This window comes from Mus caroli, unplaced genomic scaffold (assembly GCF_978045245.1).
Source record: "Mus caroli unplaced genomic scaffold, Mus_caroli_1 scaffold_2, whole genome shotgun sequence".
Classification (NCBI taxonomy): domain Eukaryota; kingdom Metazoa; phylum Chordata; class Mammalia; order Rodentia; family Muridae; genus Mus; species Mus caroli.
Window position 1 is genome coordinate 109,446,417 of NW_028227257.1, and position 21,126 is coordinate 109,467,542.

The following is a 21,126-nucleotide window of genomic DNA, read 5'->3' on the forward strand; positions in this document are numbered from 1 at the left end:
CCTTGGAAGTTATAGATCCAATTAGAACTAAGAGCTAACAAGTCTAAAGAAATTTTTTTCTTATTTATGATTGCAAGTGTAGCCTAAGAGTCACTAACTTATGGACTGTGGATATCCTGGCTAGGTCAGCTGATCCCTGCAGAGGAAGGCAGAGGCTGGGCAAAGAGAGAAGAGATAATCCTGAGGCCTGGCTTCAGTGGTATCTGAAGCAGCATTTGAGGTCTTTTCAGTAAGGAGAGCCAGTCAATTTGCTCATTACTTGAACTGGTTTGAGTGGTATTCCTATCTCTTTTGCATAATCTTAGTTCAGGTTCCTATCCCTGCAATAATGGCAACTGACAAAGTTGCTTTATGACTTGTAAGTCCATCATCCAGGGGAGTCAGCGCAGGAACCTGGAGGCAGGAACTGACGCAGAGTCCATGGAGGAGTGATGCTTACCGGATGCTGCTTATGGCTTGCTCAGCTGCTTTTGTACACTCTTCATGACTACCTGCCCAGGGCTGGTACCAGCCACAAGGGCTGCTTCCTCCCACATCAATCATCAGTCAGGAGAATGTACCACAGGCTTGCTCACAGATCAATCTGGTGGGGACATTTTCTCAACTGAGGTCCTTTTTTCCCAGATTACTCTAGCTGGTGTCAAGCTGACATAAGACCAGTCAGCACAGATTCCTAAGAGTCCACGAAGACCCCATGTGCTACCATGGTCTCTAACTTCCAGTTACTAGAGGATAATCATAAAGCCACTTGCTCTGAAGCTAAACAAACGTTTATTAAGTAAGCCAGGTATGGTGGTGTGTGCCTGAAACTCAACACTTGAGACGCTGAGGCAGGAGGATCCTGAGTTGGAGGCCAGCCTGGGCTATAGAGTGCAATCCTGTGTCCAAAAAACAAAAACAAAAATTAAAAAAAAAACCAAAACAATCCAACCCTCAAACTAACAAACAAACTAAAAGGAAACATTTATTAAATAAGTCACAGCTGAATCCACTGATTTATCTTTTTTTTTAATTGTTTAAAAGGTTTATTAGCTTAATATTTGTAATCATTCTTTCTTATACACAATGTCTAATATGGGTCACATCTTAACACAAAATAAAATAGTGTGTTGGTTATAAATATTTTATAAACATGTATCTGGTTGTTGTGGATTTGGTTTAATGCTCATACTATGTTAGTTGTGTTCCCAAAATTACACAAGAGCCCAACATGTAAGATGCTGAGGGTCCCTGCCCCAAGTTGGTTAAGATTGGTAAATAAAGTTGCTGGAAGACAATGGCTGGGCAGAGAGACAGAGGCGGGACTTTAGGATTTGCTGGCAAGAGAACCAAGAGAAGAAGCAGAATCACCATACTGTGAAAGGAATAAGATGCAGGCTTGAGAGCTGCAGAAGACAGATTACCAATCATGTAAGAGTTGGAGAAGAGCAGTCCCAGGTGACCCCCCAATTGGGTCTGTAGTAGCAAAGATGGAATATAGATTTTAGTAAGTAATAATTTAGTAGTATCAGAGGGAAGTCATTAGCAATGTGAAAGTTTGCAAGTGGCCTAGTCATTGAGCTGTTTAAGGAATTTTTAAATATAAGGCTCTCTCTCTCTCTCTCTCTCTGTGTGTGTGTGTGTGTGTCTGATTTATCTTTCAATGCATTCAACTGATGAATTGCTGCCTAGATACTTGTACTAAACCCAAAAGCAATACATCATACTGAGACAGTAATAGGCACACTGGAAGGGACATGAGACATGGATTCTCCCTGCCACGAGTCCACAGAAGCTGTTACAAACTCCTCTTCTTCCTTCTAACCACTCATGGGATGTCGCCTCTCTCATCCAACAGAGGAACCCGGATACATGGCAACGACAGGCTATCTCCAAGGACTAACTGATACTTTGTATTTAACATGGAAAAAAATCTAACTTAGGAGGAAATGTTTCTATAACAGTTACTCTCATGATAACATATAATCTCACGACAGCATATCCTAGACACGTTCCTAGACCCGTCTAGGGCACAGTTCATCATACAGACACCTACTCTTGAGAACAATGTGAGCTTTTGTAAACTTTTTTCCACTTTTTATATTTGACCTAATTGTATTTATTCAAATGTAGCTTTGTATGTTACAATCTAATGATAGGTTAACTTACTGGCTGGAAACTTTTATTTTTAACATTGGAATTTTAATGTGATAAGTAAATTTTATAATTACAGTAAATACATAATTAGTCAGTGGTAGGTATGGAAGCTGCGAATATTGCTATTGTGGAGCACTTAGAATCCCGCAGGTGACTGAATTTGGCTTTTGTTGTGACTTCCACCATTAAGATGGAGCCACAAAATAACATGGATAGTAAAAAATAATCCTAAGAAAAATGAACAATGCTTGAGGAATTACCATTTCAGCTGTCAAGTTATACTAGAGCCATAGTAATAAAAACAATATGGTACTGGTACAAAACCAGAAACGTAGATGAGTGGAACAAAATCAAAAACCCAAACATGACTACTCGGAACTTCAGCCACTTAATATTTGACAAAGATGCCAAAACCCTGCACTGTAGAGAAGCAAGCATCTTTAACAAACGGGAAAACGGGATGTCCACATGCAGAGGAATGGAATTATATCCCCATCCACCACCTTGCACAAAAACTGACTCCACATGGATCAAAGACCTAAACCTGAAACACCAAAGCTGCTGGGAGAAACACAGGCAGTACCAACATGACACGAGTGTGGAAAAGGACTTTCTGAATAAGACTCCATTTGCCCAAGAATAAGGCCAACAACTGACAAGACTTCTTAATGCCTAAAAGTCAAACACAGCAAAGAGATAATCCGTGGAGGAAATGGGAAGTCCACAGAACAGGAGACAATCTCTGCCAACCGTACACCTGGCAGACGTTTAATATCCAGAATGTATAAAGTACCAAATATAAACAGTAAAATAAAACAACAAACCCCACAAATGACTCATTCAAAATATGGGCCTGGGAGCTGAACAGACTTCTCAAAAGAATAAGCAGAAATGGCTAAGAAGTGAGGCATGGCATAATCCCAGCATTCGGGAGGTAGAGGCAGGTGGAGCTCTGTGGGACTGAGGCCAACTTGGTCTACATGGTGTGTTCCAGGACAGCCAGAGTTATATAGCTGTCTTCATAAACAAAAAACAAACAAAAAATGGATAATGTCTCAAAAAATGTCCATCATCCCTATCACCTAGGGAAACACAAATCTAAATAATTCTGAGATTTCATTTTACCCTGAAGTCTCAGTAATAATGGCAAAGATCAACAAGTTAACTGAATAAACTACTACACAAGCATTCAGCCATACTGTTGCTCTATTCAAGACATCCAGGGAATATAAAGAACCTCAATGTCCTTCAACAGATGACTAGATAATGAAAATGTGGTGCAGACACACAATGGAATACTATGTGGCTGTAAAGAACAAGATGACATCATAAAAACTTCAGGTAAAGGGATGGACCTAGAAAAGGCCACTTTGAGTGAGGTAACCCAGACACTGAGAAACAGTTAGCTGACTGAAGTTAGTTGCCACAGGAAGGGAGAGAAAGCTTGAGGAGAGATTAGAAAGAACTTGAGGGTAATGAATGCATCTATTATCTTGATTGTGGTAACAGTTTTATGGGTGTGCATAGGCAAAATGTATCCACATTATACATTTTACATATGCCCAGTTTACCATATGTCAATTTTACCCCAAATAAATAATTACCTCTCAGAGTTCTGAATAATAGTTTGACTTGCTGTTATATTTTTATTGTGCAAAGTCAATTGCTACAATTTTGAGAAAAACGAATTACTACTTATCCACAATTCTATAAAAATAAGTCAAATTCAGTGTTGCCTTTAATAAAAACATTATTAGTCAAGAAGACAGAAATTAAAGGAAAACTACCCACATATCTTAAGGGCTTTTGTGGTGGTTTGAGTATACTTGGCCCAGGGAGTGGCACTATTAGGAGATGTGTCACTGTGGGAGTCAGCTTTGAGACCTCATCCTAGCTGCCTGGTTTGCCTTTAGATGAAGATGTAGATTGCTCAGCTCTACTTGGAGATTCATGTATCTTATCTAGTGTCACTTGGTCCAGCTCCGGTGGTCATGTGAGTAATGAGACATGTGACCTTGGTCCCTGATTAGTACCTAATGCAGCTCTCTCCTAATGAGTCAGAGTGCCCAAAGTGTTCTGTGTCTGATAAGGAACAATTCAGTCTGAGTTTCGGGCTGTCGTAACTGTTATCACAAATAATGCTTCAGAGTTCCTGGATGGGGGTGAGATGTGAAAAAGGCTCAAGAGGGACCAGCTTGCCAAGAGGGCTGATGGACACACGGAGAAACATCTGGGTATCAACCAGAAGTGGTTACATAGTCACCACCAGTGGTAAAAGAAGAAAGACTACTGAGCAAACGCTAAGAAAATAAACAACTGCAAATCTCATATGGCATGACAGGCCTGGGAAGTGGAGCAAAACTCTGGGAACGTCTGGTGTGTCAAACACGCACCTACTTGTAGACAGCAAAACTCTAGCTTATCCCTAGAAACTATCCAAGATAAATAAAGACAAATATATATATATATATATATATATATATATATATATACACACATATTACTTATATACATATGTATACACACACCTAAGTGAACATAGCAGCTTTATTCATAACAGTAAGAAAAAAATAGCAGAAACAGCCCATTGATAGGGAGACAGAAAACAAACTGGTGTGTTCATATAAAAGATTCAGGAATAAAACGCAATGAACGAGCGATGTTCCAGCATGGGTGACTTTCACGGTCCTGTGCTAAGCAGTTTGGTCTGGAATGTGATGGAGTGACAGGAGATGCCTGCATTTGCTGGGAATGCATGACCCCAATGCTTTCAATTTTGAGAAGGATTTGGATTACACAATCATTAAAAACTCAGCAAAATTATACAATGTCTGTGTATTTCATTACATGTAAATATTAAATACATTTTTAGAATTTAAGTAAGGTATTGGGTGACTTATTTTGAAATGCACTGAAAATTGGTAATAAAAGAATGAAACCTATGTGGCATTTGGTTACACACAACCTAATTTTATAAAGTTTACTCTATGTTTAAAATCTTCTCAACACAATGAGGAAAGTTCTGTCCCATCTACTATAGCTTTTGCTTGAAATACAATTTATTTTACATGTGAGACAGAGATCACACCCACAGAACCACAGGGTGCAGAAATTAGCTCCTGGGTTTTCTTTAGGTACTAAAATGTTTAATGTTAACAAACATGGCAAGGAAGAGAAGAAACTGCAAAAATCTTCACGATCATCATTGTAATCTTTTGTTGATAGACTCCTGCTTTATAGTCCTTACTGGTCTGGATGATACTAAGCTGCCCAGGCTGGCCTTGCACTTGTGGCAATAATCTCCCAACACTCAAAAATTATTTAATAGAAGCTAAATTGTAGTAAGAGTAGATATTAATAATGCTTACTTCATTATAAACTTATCATTTCTGAACTATATTCAATTATTACATGAAGAACCATCTTTCTGTCAATTCATGTATAAACTTTGCCTTATGCAAGTTTAGTCCAAAAAAAATGGAAATTCAATTATCACACACACAACTTTCTAGGTGCTGGGATGAGGTAAAAAGCACTGCTCAGTGTGCACAGAGGCCCATGTTCACTACTCAGCACTAGGTGGAGTACAGACACGCAAAGTAAACAAAGCCCACCTCACACTCAGTAACAGCTCCCGGGTCCTTACTCTTCTGTCATTCTGCTATGGCAGTGTGCAGAAGCCTCACGTCCCCGGGTGTACAAGGGGAAAGACAATGGCAATTTATACCTCAAGTGGTTATTTTCAACAGGAATACTTTACATGTATCAAGGTCAGCAGCAGACACACCATTCAGAATCACAGCTGGGCATGGAGGCTCATCATAGCCTGGACGGCACAGAAGATTTCGCGGGGTAGGGGGAGGAGGGGGGAAATGAGCAGAGAGAGGGAAGAGGAAGAGGAAGAGGAGAGGGGTGCAGAGAGAGGACGGGAGAAAACACAATCCCCCCCCCCTTTTGTAAGTACACATAAGGAAGGGCTACTAAGCTACTCAAATGGTGGACAACCACGGAATATCTTTATTTAAACAAAGTAAAACCATCTCCTCACTTGGTTCAATAGCAGCAGTGACAGGATTTGCTTTCTGTTTCTCCCAGAGTTGTGACAAATACTGTAGAATAAGCCTGCTGTGTCACTCTGAGAATGCAGAAGCAACTCCATTCAGTTTAGCGTCTGTCCTTGCTGAGAAGCAACTCTACGGAGTGAGCAGCTGCAGATATGAGACAGCCGGACCTTTGGGAAGCACATGCTGGCTTTGTTGTTGCTACTGCTGTTATTCCAGCACTGGGAACTGAACCTAGGGTCTCATGCACAACAGCCAAGTGCTCTACCACTAAGCTACATTCCCAGCTCATCTTCTTGGTATGAGCAGAATCTAAATTTTCTTCATTTTTTTTTTTCTTAACTTCAACATCTTTCAGCATCGTTTGTATCAACCATGTGGTCCACATTCCCATAAACTGCCACAACTGGCCAAAACTAAACAGCTGTAGCTCATCCTGTTAGCTGGGCACAGCTGGCTCTCTCTTTTGCTCTGTGTGTGTGTGTTGTGTATATTTGTATGTATGTGTGTGAATGTGTGAACACAGGTATGTATGGGTGTTTGTGGAGGTCATAAGTGGGTGTCAGAGCTCTTGGATGGAGCTGGGTTTACAAGTGGCTGTGTAGCCCAGTATGGCTTGTAGGCATGCAACCCAGGCTAGCCTCCAACTTGTGGCAACCCTCCTGCTTCAGCCTCCCAGTTGCTAGGATTTTAGATGTGAGCCATCAGGCTCAGCTCATACTAGGAATTTCTTAGTGGTCACATTATAGTTAGACTAGAAGTAGCCCATTCCTTTTTCTTACCATGTATTGAAGAAATGTCTCAACAGCCTTTCTGAATATGAGTTTCTGTTATCACACATGTATATACATACCTCGCAATGGCAAAGGAGAAGAAATTCAATTCCTACCTTAGAAAGACTCTTTGTCAAGACTGAAGTCTAAAGACACACTGTTCCAAATGCTCTCAAAGTACAGAGCAAATGAACATCCAAGCTAAACCCACACAGCATCACCCTTCTTCTCTCTGCTGCTGCTCTTGGATTTGTTTCTCACTCATGTTGTGCAAGTCTGTTGGTCAATGGCTCAGGTATGGTGGACATCCCAGCAATGAAAGGTGGAAGCAGGCAGAGTTCTGTGAGTTTGAGGCTAGCCTGGTCTACTAGTGTAGCAAGGCAGTCAGAGCTACATAGTAAGACCTTATCTAAATACACACACACACACACACACACACACACACACCAGAAAACAAACTATCCAAACAAAAACTAAACAACAAAGCAAAAACAAACCCTAAGGTGTAAATGTCAGATAGGGCTGGGTGCTGTAACTATTAACTGCTCTGTAATTACGATGCTGTCTCTAAAATGCTCTCCAAGCTTCAGAGACACTAAATAGAGATGTTAAGTATCATAAAACAAGACTGAGTTCTTCAGTCTCTAGACGTGAGTATTAGACTTTAACACGTTATTATCTTGTTCACGAGGTAATTACATCTGTGTTCCAGATGACAATTCTGGATAGGACCAGCTTTGGAAGGATTTCTTTTTAGCTCACATACATCCTGCTTTGTTCTAAAACATCAATACATATTAATATCCATAATCCAGAAATAAAAAATGCTCTAAAAACTGAAACTAGTGCTAACATGATGTCATGACTACAAAATTCAACACCTGATCTAATGTGCTGGGACACAGTTAAAACATGGACAGGTACACTTAAGATACCGCATAAAAGCACCTTCAGGTTATGTATACAAGACACAAATTAAACATAAAACAAACTTCATGCTTAGACTTTGGACCCATTCTCAGGATTTTATAATGTACCCAAAAATAGCCTAAAATCAGGGAAAACTTCACTTACAAAACACTTTTGGTGCTAAGCATCTTAGACAAGGAATAGTCAACCTGTAATTTTTTTCTTTGCATAAAAAGATGATTTTAGGTTTCTTTTATTTCTTGACTGAATAGACAGACTAGTTACTAATTCTTTGATTTTTAAACAGCCAACACCTTTCTCCTTAGTCCTGCTGATCATAATCAGCTAGAAACAGGTTTTCAAGTCTGACTGGAGAATTCACGGCATTCTCTACCCTTACCCCAGAAAAAGTTTCTCTGTGTAGCCCTGGTTGTCCTGAAACTCACGCTGAAGACTAGGCTGGCCTTCAACTCAGAGATCCACCTGTCTTTGTCTACCAAATGCTGGGACTAAAGTTGTGTGCCACCACTTACTGGCTTGGAATTCACACCATTCTTAACATGGGGTCAGGACAAAATGGAGAGATTTTTATACAAATCTTCCAAGTTAAAATTCCATATTTTAACCTTAAACTTGAATCAAGTATGGCTTGTTGCTCTTCTCCTATGCTTTATTAAGGCAGAGTCTCATGCAGTCCTGGCTGGCTCTGAACTCATTACATGCCAAGCTGACACAGAATTCTTGATTGTCCTGCCTCTGCCTTTGAGATCAAGGGTTTTGTTTTCTTTAAAGCAAGGCTTTGAACTTGCAGCAATCCTCCTGCTGCAGCTCCCTGAGTGCTTGGATTACAGGTGTGAACTACCTGCTCTGACTGTTCTTTTCTTGTTTTATATTTCCATTTGGAGGACGACTTGGAAAAATGAGATGACCAGGGAGATTCTGAGCAACTGGGTTTCTTAGAAAGGGACTGTAAGAAACAGTTTCTCCCTATACGCAGGTTGCTTTTAACTAACATTCTGAAAGTGATTACTGGAATTCAAGTGTTATGTTTAAATCTGTTCTAACACAGAAGAAAAACATTCCTTCCATGAACAATCAAAATCTTCCTCTAGCTAATGAGGTTACTCCCAGGCAGGAAAGAACTCCTCTTGGTTTCAATTGTGCTACAAGGAAGAGGCCACCAGGGGCCAGCAATGCACAGAAGGGGCCTAGCAGAGGCCCCTTTATGTTCTTGCTTACATATGAAAACAGCACTAAACAAACAGAGCCACTCAGCAAATAGATAGAAAATAAGACAGACATCTTTAGCTGTATTAAAAGCTAAACAGGGTACAAATGAAGAAAAGCTTTCATTTGAAATTTGCCTGGAATCTTTTATAACACATGCCCGCCCATGTACGTATCTGGGCATGATGGTAAGTATGCCTTTAGTCCCAGTGCTGGGAAAGAGACAGCAGCATCCCTGACCAGCCAACCAGGCTAGCAGTATCAGTAAGCCGCAGGCCCTAGTGAAACTCTATCTGAAAACACACGGTAGGTGGCTCTTGAGAACACCATTGGCTGACGTCTGGCCTTCAAACACACATGCACACTCATGCAGGCACATCTGCAAATATGTGCACACCCACATACACATAAACATGCAAATATGTCCTCAGAAACAAAGTGCACTGGTATTTATACACACACAAATGGACTACGCTCAATAAGACCACATAAGAACTGATGAATTGAAAAACTAGAATTGATATGTTTTTTTTCTCTTTTGGTTTGTTTTGTTTACAAAGAAGCTGTGGTGATTTTTGGCTCAAATCCTACTTCTAATCCTTAAGTAAAGTTTGGTATAGAGTATATAGTATTTCTTTATGTTTTTGTTGACGTCTTTAGATCAGGTCTCATGGAGACCAAGCTGGCCTTGACTTTGCTAATTGGCTTGGAACTCCTGATCTTTCTGCTCAACCTGCCATGCACTGATATTACAGGTGTGTGCCACCATACCTGGCTTCTATATTTAGTATTTTTATTTTTGTTTCTCTCTCCTAGCCTTACTAATTAAAACTTTATAGTATCTTTAAGAATTAATTATCCCTGCATCAATGATGTCTCTTTGACTCCTAGATAACTGTCCTCTGTTCCCTAGCATTTTATATTCACGTTAGCACCTAATCGAAATGTTTCAAAATGCTTGGTCTCTTGGGACAGCATCCTAGAGAGCTTTTACAAAAGATGGAGTCCTTTCTACCATATGTGGTAAGAGTTCAAACTAGTCCTTTGGAGCTAGCACAAGACTTGTTCTGGAAAATACTGCAGAATGTTCCATGCAGACAATGAGGACTAGTTACAGCTGACTGAGGTTTGTTTTTTTTTAACCAGTGTCTCAAGTTACAATGACTCACTGTCTTAACCACTTCTGTTGACAGCTTCCTCCTCTTCTCCAGGGTCACAGACCATCTGGTAAACATAGCAGCTGAAGACCCTGTTGGGCTTCTGTTCGATGTGCAGCACCAAATCTCTGTCAAAGTAGACTTCATGGCTATATGTCTGTAACAAAACACGGGATCTGCTTTTCACACAATTATATTCACAGTGTCACCAAAATACCATAGCACTTACCCTATGCTCCTACATATGCACACAGATGCAGAAGACTTGTCAGAAATGGATTTTTCATTATTTATGTGCATGTAGATAGAAAACAGAAAAATACAGAAAATGTAGAGAATAGAAAGAGCTCTGGGCTTAGAGGCTTAGCTATGCAGTTCAATGTGAGAACAGCACTTCTGTCTGACCCAGGAGCACGCACAAGTGTTCATACCTCTCAAGTTCTTACTGAGAGGAAAAGACCTAGGCACAAGTATGCTGCTCTCTGTTTTACTTTTGTGTGTGTGCTGTGGAACGTGAGTATGCTCACATGTGTGTGGATACCTGTGTGTACATGTGTGTTGTATACAGGCCAGAGAGTGATGTCAGATGTCTTCCTCAGTTCCTCTCTGCTTTATGCCTTGGTCCCAGAACTCAGGGATTTAGCTAGTCTGGTCATCTTGCCTCTGAGATCTTGTCTTCACTTCTAAGTCAGGCTGACACACCTGCCAGCATTTATGTGGTGGGTTCTAGGGACCCAAACCCAAAGTTCTCACATTTGCACAGCAACTGAACCATCTCCCCAGTCCTCTTGAAACTTCTTCACTGCCACTACCAACTCATTTTACGTGGTGCTGGGAAATGAACCTACAGTCTGATGGGCTGATATTTGAAAGAACAAATATTTCCAAGTGCTAGAACCCAACTTGCTTAATCATTGCTTGCCCCTTAACTAACTATGGGAGATAATTTCATTTTTAAAGATGATACCAAACTCATAATTGGGAGCAAAATAAAAGACTACGGTAAGGAAATAACATGTCTTAAGAATCACAAAGTTTTCTTTATGTTTTTTCACCAGTATCTTCAAGGATATTGGTAAGATGGTAGGTACTCTTAATGCTAAGAGAAAGAAGGCTTAGAAGTGCTCATTTTGTCTTGTATATTGGACAATAACTTCTTTCATGTGGTTACAGCACAGGTGAATCTGGACTGATATGGACATGGTCTAATAAATGGCACCTGTAAAGGAAACCCTTACAACTTAGTGTCCCAGACGTTATACATACCACATCCCATGACTCCACTAGTGGGATGCTTTTGAGTAAGGTTCCATACTCATTACAGTGGAAATCCAGGTGAGCTTTTCCTTCAGCATCTATTTGAGTGACAGCTACTACGGAAAGCAAGTCCAACTCATCTTCATAGTCCACAATTTTGAAAGTCTTGGGGAACAGATGAAAGTAGGGTCAACTCCAGCTAATAAGCAAGAAGTATTTCTACATTCTAAATTGAATTATTCTATCACTTATGAAAACACGACAGAAGGAAGAACAAGTGAGAGAACCAGTAGAAATGTATCTCTATGTATACCCATAAAACATGGGTCATTCTCCAGATTTCCACATGATAAGCAGTAGCCTATGGACTTGGCAAACAACTAGAAAGCACACTGGATCCCTTGGGGTTGGAGTTACAGGCCTTCACCTACAGCCAGTTTGTTGTTACATGGGTGCTGGGACTCAAACTCTTGTCCTCAAACTCAAAGAACAAGTGCCCTTAGCTGGCAAGCCACCTCTCCCGTTTTCTGTTTAGCTTTGTTCTGTTTTTCTTTGCTTCTATAGGGACTGGAACCAGGAGCCCATGCATGCTATGCAGGCACTCTACAGCTCAGCTATATTTATTACTCACCATGAAAAATGTGCTTCTTAAAAACAATTTATCTTTAAAAATAGTACATATGTATATGTGTGTGCTTGCATGTGCTCTCAAATGCAACGGTGGTGCACCCCTTTAATCCAGCACTTGGGAAGCAGAGGCAGATGGATCTCTGTGAGTTCAAGGCCAGCCTGGTCTACAAATTGAGTTCCAGGATAGCCAGGACTCCATAGAGAAACCCTGTTTTGAAAAACAAACAAACAAACAAACAAACAAAACAAACAAAACAAAATGCAAACCTCAGAAAAACAATAAGCTAATCATGTGTTCAAGTTATTTTGGCCCCATAAACTTTACTACAAATAAAACTGTGTGAAAACTGCAATGAGACCCCAGAAGAGGGTGACACTGAGTGGACCACACACCCCCTTCCCCATCCTGCCTGCAGGGATGCCTGACTCCGTGTCTGCCCTGGACCGGGGAAGCATTAAATTGAATGGAAATGGACTGCTGGGTTATCTTCGGCTAAGGAATACCTCTTGTTCTGGGTCATCATCCAGAAGGCTGACATTTCTTTTCACCACACGTCCAGAAGCTGTAACGGTGATTAAATTTTCCTTCTGGGGGGGGGGGGGGGGGAGGAAAATCAGGACATGCTCCACTGCGCGCACCCAAAGACAACAGTCCCCGAGTGCGGACAAACCAGCTGGCCCTTCCCAGTGCACACACTCCTCTAGCTGACTGAGAACATTCCAAATTTTATTTAAATCTAATTTTCAATCCTTTACTCAGTGAACAATAATTTATTTGAATAAAAGCTTTAAAGGGCAAATGCTAGGATAGGCACAAATTAAACATTACGGATTTGCGATTTATTCATCCTTCTGACTTTTGTCTTAACACAGAACAGAAAACTAAAGGTGGATCTGAGTTCAGAAACCTCCCTCTTCAAGGGCCTCAGCTTATACACTAAAGGCAAACTACCAGCTGCAGTGAAAGCATGGAATCTGGTTTAAAATATTTATACCCCACCTTAACTTCGCACAGCTACTTAGAACCAAAGACTGACAAATTAGCACTAAAAAATATGAAAAGAAAAAAAATAGAAATAAGTGAGATAAATTCAGTATAATCAACTCTCTTCAAATCTCACATGTAAGTGGGAGCACGACTGGTTCCTCATGCGCAGGAAGCGAACAGATTCCCAAGAGTTATGATGTTTGCAGCTATGAGGCAAACGTCCACATTGCAAGTTACACAGACAGTGTTCTATAGAAAGGATAGAAGATATTTTTGACTTACTCTGTCTTCTCTTTTGGCCCAAATGACAAAATCTTCAGAGATCTGATGCTGAGAACTATCATTTTCTACCTCACTTAGCTTCAAGACTCTGGAAAGGAAAAAGAATTCCAAAAACTCAAGATTACAAAACACCACCGATCTGCCAAAGCTAAGCTTAGATGAAGCTCAACATAGGGATCAATCTGTGGCAACTCACGTCTCCTCCACTGACTTGTCTGTACCATTAGCCTCATCACTAAAATCCATAACCTTCTTCACACTCATCGCTGTGAACCAGGAAAGCGCAGCTAGGGGTCGTGGTGCTTACACAGGTAAAGCAGCAGCTGGCTCAGCCCTAAACCATTTTCAGCCCGTTAATGACACTACAGTGCAAAGCTCCTCTCTCCCTCTGTGCAGCAGGACTGAGTGTCTCACCCCTCAAATCAGAGGTGCACTGTTGTTTCTGTAGAACACACAGCTAAGCACAGCACTTAGAGTTAACAGTGAGAGAGACAGGACAGCAATTAATTGGAATGCTGGACTTTTACAAGAGAGCAAAATTTGCCACCAACAATACCATTTTTTTAAGGATTATATTTTAAGATTTGGGTTTGCAGAGTATAAATGATCTCATGGGTCAAGCTTATTAATCAAGAGAAAGTAAAATAATTTGCTTTCCACCCACAGAAATCTGTTCACATCATTAAAATACTTCAAAAGTACAATGTTCTCAAAGCTCCAAGTCCCATAGGCAAAGAGAACAGCAAGAAGCCACTGTGGCAGGGACAACTGGGTACTACTTCACAGTTGCCAGTGATAATCAGATAATGCTTTAAACCCAGAGATGAGTTATCTCAATTAGTGACAATATAAAAAGGTGCTTATCTTTTAAAACTTAGGAAAAAGCCAGGCTTGATGGCACATGCCTTTTATCCCAGCACTTGGGAGGCAGAGGCACATAGATCTCTGTGAATCTGAGACCATCCTGGTTTACAAAGCAAATTCCAGGACAGCCAGGACCACCTAGAGATCCTGACTAGAAAAAAGTAGAAAGAAAAAGAAAGAAAGAAAGAAAGAAAGAAAGAAAGAAAGAAAGAAAGAAAGAAAAGGAAGGAAGAAGGAAGAAAGAGGAAGAGGAAGGAAGAAAAAAAAGATTTCAGATTTCTGGCAGGAGAGGTCTTGGTCTTGACTGGGCTAGTATACAAACTGGGGGTGAGAACGGTAGAATATTTCCAGTTTTGAATCATGGTAACTAGAATCAAACAGACAGAAAACTGTGCGAGAAGAAAAGACCTAAATATTGAGGATAAGCTGCAGTTAGAGGAAGTATGGGTAAAAGATAAAAATTTGAGACTATTTTGACACCAAGACTATTTTCAAGCCAAATGAAGAGCATTTTAAAGCAGGAGGTCAACAGCCAACAGTAAACAAACGCTAGCCCATCAGTCAGAACAAACCCAGGCCCTCCTCCTGTCTGGAGGGCAGCGGAGACTGAAGCTGGGACCTCACACACTCCAGGCAAGTACTGCTCTTCTGAGCTACATTGCCAGCTCTTTTTAGTAAGAGGTCTCACAACGTTGCCTAGGCTGGCCTTGAAATTAGAATTTTGCTGCCTTGGCCTTCTGCACAGCTGAGATTTCAGGCGTGTGCCACCTGGCTCAGCTACCTTCCTTCTCATCAATCCTAAGAAAACTCAGACCCAGTATAGCACAGTCCTGCATCCCCAGTGGTCAGGGCACAGAAGCAGAAGGCAGCTCAAGGCCAGCCTGGGCTTCACAAAACTATCAGCCAATATGAACTACACAGCAAATTCCTAAGAACAAAACAAAACAAACAAATAAAACTCAAGGAGGAAAGAGTAATCAATAATTGCCTTTCATTCATTTACATATCATCTGTCAAGGAAACTTATGTGAGAAACTTAAAAACAGCAATGGCAAAGCTAAAGAATAAAACCAGATTTTGTAGATGATAGTCTCTCAGGAAATTCTCCACCCAAGAGAATATTTCACAGAATTACAATGGTTTCAATTGAAAACAACAATGTCAATAAACATTACAAAAATTGCTTTTAATTTTAAACTGCTAAAAAAACCTCTCACTTGACTTGATTTGGGCCAACATGTATTATTCTCCCAGAAGCATCAGGGTGGAAATAGATCCAGTCAGATTCTAGTGAACAGCACTCCATTTCTTGGATTCCATTTTTTGCCTGAAGTAGGAAAAAATATTCAGGACAGAGATTAGGAGGGTAAATAATTTTCCAAATATAACCCTTTGGTAACTCACAGGTATAGGGAAGAAAATTGAAGCAGCTAAAGTGGGACGGGTGTGAGGGCCAAATCAACCTGAGACATTCTGAACACTTACAGTCCGAGATGGCATGGATTTGCTCCGTGCCATGCGTAGACCTGAGGCTCCTGTATCTCACACATGCACTTTGTGTTGGGGACTATGGGGATGTCCTGGCATCACTGCTGCATTTGATTTTAATTACACCCAAAGCAAACAGCAACCCCATGTTATGGCTTCTTAGCTACAGACTGACACACAAACAGAACAAATATTAGCCCAATGTTTGGAACCTATTAAATAGCAGCTCTGACTCCAAAGTCCACAAACTTTCCAATACTATACACACACAGTTCCCTACAACTTCCTCCTCCCAACCCTGTCCACAACCACCTGTCAATCAGAAGAGTAGGGAACACTCACATAAGCACGTAACCAAACCAAGAGTCTGACACAGGTCACATACTAAGTCAAATATTAAACTCTCGTATCTGAGAAAAGAGTCTAGTGCTGATTAGCATTTAAGACAAGAAAAGAATAGTCTTATTCCAAAACACGTAGGTATGCTTAGACATCAAAATAAAGGAAAAAGCCAAGTGTGGTGGTGCACCCCTTTAATCGCACCACTTTGGAGGCAGAAGCAGGCAGAGCTCTGTGAGTTGAAGCCAAGCCTGGCCAGGGCTACATAGTAAAAGATCCTGTCTCAAGAGGGGGAGTGGGAGAGAAAGAAAAACACACCACCTGTTGTGTGTTCCTGTGCACTCATAGGTCTCACCCTCTACACAGCAGCACCAGGAACCAATAGCAGCTTTGGCAATTATTTATATGTGTGATGAAAACTGGCCTGACCAAATGTTGTAATTGTTAATATAGAGTATGCAATACCTATGATTAAAGATTTATTTATTTATTTATGAGGAAACATATAGAATCATTTCTTAGATTCATAGGATATACAGTGTGCAAGGTTTGACTGAATGGAAAATTAGGTGGAAGGAGAGAAAGAGGCACTGGTGACTGCAGAAAGCCCTGGAGGTGAACAGTCAAACCAGGGCCGGAGTCAGCTCCTAGAAAATCTTCTGTAAAATGTTACAAAAGAGGGTTTCACCGAGGGGAATGGACCGTGGGAACTGTTAGATGTGACCAAAGAGTGAGAAAATGGAGAGAGAAGTTTTCTTACAAAAGTAAACTAGAAGACACTAGATACAGTGGCCTCTGACATCAGTAGAAGACGGGAACAGGACCCCAGGAAATGCTAACCTTAAGCAAGGTGAAGGGTGCTGACCTATGACTAAATGGAGCCCACAGTGTCTGATTGTGCAAGGGCCTTGGAAGGCATGGGTGAGGGATAAACTAAATCTACTTCATACAAAGTAAATTTATCTAATATAACAAGAGATTTCAGAATAAGCTATAGTAACTCAGCAATACAAGCAAAGATGAGGGCCACAGCATGGGTCAGGAAGGGGTAAGAATCTTTGTTCGGGGAATAGAAGCAACCTGAAGGAAGAAAATGTATGCCTGACCATGGTAGACCTCAACAAATGATTAAAAGGGAAAAAAATCAGTTAAAAACCTCATATTTTAAAAGAAAATGAAGAAGAATTTAATGGGTAGAACGTTTGCTGTTTTGCCATGAACCATTTCTTCCTGTGGCGCCAGAAGCAACTTGAGGAACCCTGACAATGAGCCATCTCAGCGCCAACACTGTGAGCTCCATCTGGTTCTGTTCTCTTCAAAATCAACAACACATTCCACAGCAATTTCAGAGGCACCCTAAGCCTAGTCTAGCAACAGTTCCCACGGTGGCATCTGAGAGACGTTTTCCATGGGAATCCTGCAACAAAACCATTAGCAACGAAACCCTTCACTATGTATGTGACACACAGCTATGGTCTCAGCACTTGGGAGGCCAAGAGGGGAGCATCAGGTGTGCAAGGCCAGTCTTGCCTACGTACTGAGTTTGAAGTGAGCCCGGGCTACATAGTGTTTAGCACAGAGCTGGGGGCTATGAGGGAGAGAATGTACAAGAATCCTTGGTGTTCTAAGACCTTTCAAACAGTTGTTGTTTTAAGATTCTGGGTAACAAAACACTATTTCTCGTATTCTCTGTATTTTAATTTGTTCACAAATGCTGGGTGTGGTGGCACATACCTTTAATCCCAGCATTGGGGTAGCAAGCCAGAAGAAGGATCTCTGAGTTTCAGGCCAGCTACCACTACACAGAGACCCTGTCTAAATAAATAGTTCCCAAAATAATGAAAAGGTAATTCCTGGACCTATAGCATTACTAGAAGAGTAGAGAATAAAAATTTCTAATATAAATTTACTGCTGAAAAGTTGATTACTCATGAATTACCAAGGAATTATCTTTTAGGGCACAAATATGAAAAACTCCTTTCTGTTTCTTCTTATTAGGTGTGATGATGTAGTGCCAAGGATGGCCTCCAATCTGGAATGCGTTCTCCAGAGATGAAACTTCAAAGAGTGGAGGTGGTGAGTCTGTAGGGATGAGCAAAAGAAATTTATTAGCTTCTCATTCTGGTTGGACTTGCACCCTTCATTAAGTAGGTTCAACCTTTCTTGGTTCATATACATAATTTACACAGTTCCATTAATGAAAAATTACTATGTTTGAGTGAATAAAATGCAGTCAGAAAAGAGATTTGCTGCCTAGAGAACAGAAAGCCAGTAGAAAACAAAGTGAGGCTATAAGCTAAATCTCTAGGCATATATTTTGGTGGGAATGTGTGGCCTCCATGAGAGCAGACAACAACAACAACAACAACAACAATAAAGGAGGCTGAAGGTACTTATTGTGGGGGGGTTAGGGCAGATACATAACAAAAGGTGCACCCGTCACCGAGGATCTACGTACAAGACTCTGGGTTAGCCACAACGTCAACTCCTTGAACAATTGTAGCGGCTAATCAGGTCTAATAAATTTTTATAGGCAGAGACCCCTTCCATATCATAGGCTAACAGCAAATTTTACAAAAGCTGTCCTGGGTTACATTTCTTGTATAGAAGGAACATTAGTCTGAATGAATACAGCCAATTAGGATGGGGTCTGGCACAATGGAGACCTTAGTAGAGAGTAGACACCACCACTAGTATTATCATCAAACAAGTTGATGTTTACAGACACATCCAATCAGTGTCTTGGGGATGGACATCAAAGGGACTGTTGTTGGTGCTTTCTTCTCTTCCTTTTTGATCTCAATCTTAATTATAGTGTAATAGGTTGCTCTAGCACTGTAAGGAGGCCCTGCAGTGAGGTTGCCATGTCTTTCGTGGCCGTAGACAGACAACTCATCTATAGGCTCTTGATTTGTGCTTCTACTTTGGGCACCTTTGGTTTATAAAGCTACTCATCTTAAAGGTATTACTCTCAGAGAAGACTAATCATGCAAGAGTGACATAGGAAATGGAAATGTGCACTGGGGGATGCTCTTCTTCCTTCTGAGCTGTACACAGGAGAAAATGGATCATGAAAAGTAGCTCACAAACAATTGTGAGGAGACAGAAGTACTTAGAAAGTACTGAAGTTCTTTTTAAGTACGTAAAAAGTGTTTAAGAAAATGAAAATATCTTTAATAAACAAGGTCTTTTCAAGTAATAAAAATATTAATATTCTAGTCTATTAAATCAAAGGGCATGTGTCAGTAAATTATGAAAGAAATTTAAACACTGTGTGATAATAAACTCATGTTCGGTTCCCAGCACTTACATCATAATTATCTATAACTCAAGTTCCAAGGGATCCAGCACCCTATTGTGGCCTCTGCTAGCTCCATACATGCACACAGTGACTTACATACAGCAGGCAAGATTCTTAAAAGAGCTATGTGAGCATGTTTATACTGAACACAGGAGTTATTTCTGAGATTAGGAGGTATTGCTAGTTTTTCATAAAACTGCCTAATTCACTTAAAAATGAGTCAGTCAGCTTTAAAACATTGATCTTGGGCTTCGTGGATAGCTTAACTGGTTACACTGGGCACTCTTCATAGCTTATATCATTGCCATTTGTCACTAAACATTCTTTTCCTTTCTTGCTTCTTTCACTTCTTTTTCCTAACCTATTTTGTTGACTATGCAATGCTAAATGATGATAGAAAAAAATCCTGTTTATTCTGGCTACATTAGAAAAACTTTTGGAGTTTCACCTGGAAAAAAAAAAAAAAGCTCAGTTCAATGGTTAGGAACAGATGAAAGGGCTGGAGAGATGGCTCAGGGAGTAAGAGCACTGACTGCTCTTCCAGAGGTCCTGAGTTCAAATCTCAGCAACCACATGGTGGCTCACAGCCATCACTAATGAGATCTGACACCCTTTTCTGATGTGTCTGAAGACAGCTACAGTGTACTTACACATAACAATAAATAAATCTTGAAAAAAATAGATGAAAATGTTCTCAGCATCATAAGAAGCAACTCTTAATGAATTAGGAATAGAGACAAAATTACTAGGATAATGGAATATATCTAACTGGCTCTTTTAACCAGACTGCAGTCATCAAGTTGTCATTGGATGCCTGAGAAGATGAGGACAGAGGGCAGCCATCTCCACAGAGTTCAACAGACACTCAAAGGTCTGCTGTCTCCACAGAGCGCAACAGACACACAAGCATCTTATAATTTGCTAATTCCCTTAGGCAGGGCAAATGACCTCCCAAATCATTCAATTATGTTATTCTATAGCAGGAAATCATTTTATAAATTACATTTTTTAGCATTATCATTTTGCTTTTTTTCCCCTTTGGGAAAAGATCTCATGTAGCTCAGGCTAGCCTTCAATTGCTGGCTTTTTACTAACTTGCTGAATTATAAGTTGGTTATAAATTATAAGTGAATTTTGTTTGGTTAGACTTCCTGCCTTCCTTCCTTCCTTTCTTTTTTGAGGGAGGCCGTTGTAGCTCAGGCTGGCCTCAAACTCATTATGTGGACAAGGATGACCTTGAACTCCTGATCCTCCTGCCTCTACCTCTCAGGAGCTGGCATTTTAGGGATGAGCTACCACATCTGGCTCAGTAAGTTAGTTAAATACAGAAAGGTTTTTTCTATCTTTACAGAGTCATGTATAACTTTCTTTTTTATTCTCCTGAGGTCTAGGATCTGCCTACCTTTAATTAGCATAACATTAATATTTCCTTTGAAACACTATCCTTAGAAATGAGCAGATTTAACAAAAATTAAAAAAACAAAACAAAACCCTAAGCTATAAGGAAGTTAAGAAGGTATGAATCAGTGTAGCTCAGCATTTTCCAGACAACAAAATCAAGGACCAGAACGGCTCAGCATCCTTAGGCCTTCATTTTAACGAATGGGTAGAATTTTGCTGACCTTCATTCAATAGTAAGGAATATATATATATATATATACACACACACACACACATATATATATACATACATATACATACATATATACACATA

General features: G+C 40.4%; 1 protein-coding gene across 4 annotated transcripts in view; it reads right to left on the bottom strand.

The window, feature by feature from the left end:
* Positions 1 to 670: 670 nt before the first annotated feature.
* The window catches only part of Dcaf17 (DDB1 and CUL4 associated factor 17), a 35,273-nt gene continuing 14,817 nt past the window's right edge, over positions 671 to 21,126 (bottom strand). For 2 of the 4 annotated variants that reach the window (XM_021155439.3, XM_085834791.1), the window contains 6 exons: positions 18,051 to 18,193; positions 15,502 to 15,611; positions 13,421 to 13,508; positions 12,655 to 12,738; positions 11,530 to 11,685; positions 4,666 to 10,420 (listed from right to left, as the gene is read on the bottom strand). In XM_021155439.3, coding sequence (XP_021011098.1) covers positions 10,280 to 10,420; positions 11,530 to 11,685; positions 12,655 to 12,738; positions 13,421 to 13,508; positions 15,502 to 15,611; positions 18,051 to 18,193 — 722 coding nt within the window. In that variant the 3' untranslated portion in view covers positions 4,666 to 10,279. Of the gene's footprint in view, positions 879 to 4,665; positions 10,421 to 11,529; positions 11,686 to 12,654; positions 12,739 to 13,420; positions 13,509 to 15,501; positions 15,612 to 18,050; positions 18,194 to 21,126 lie in introns of those variants that run through there. The other 2 variants (XM_085834790.1, XR_003835870.2) reach the window with 2 other exon arrangements.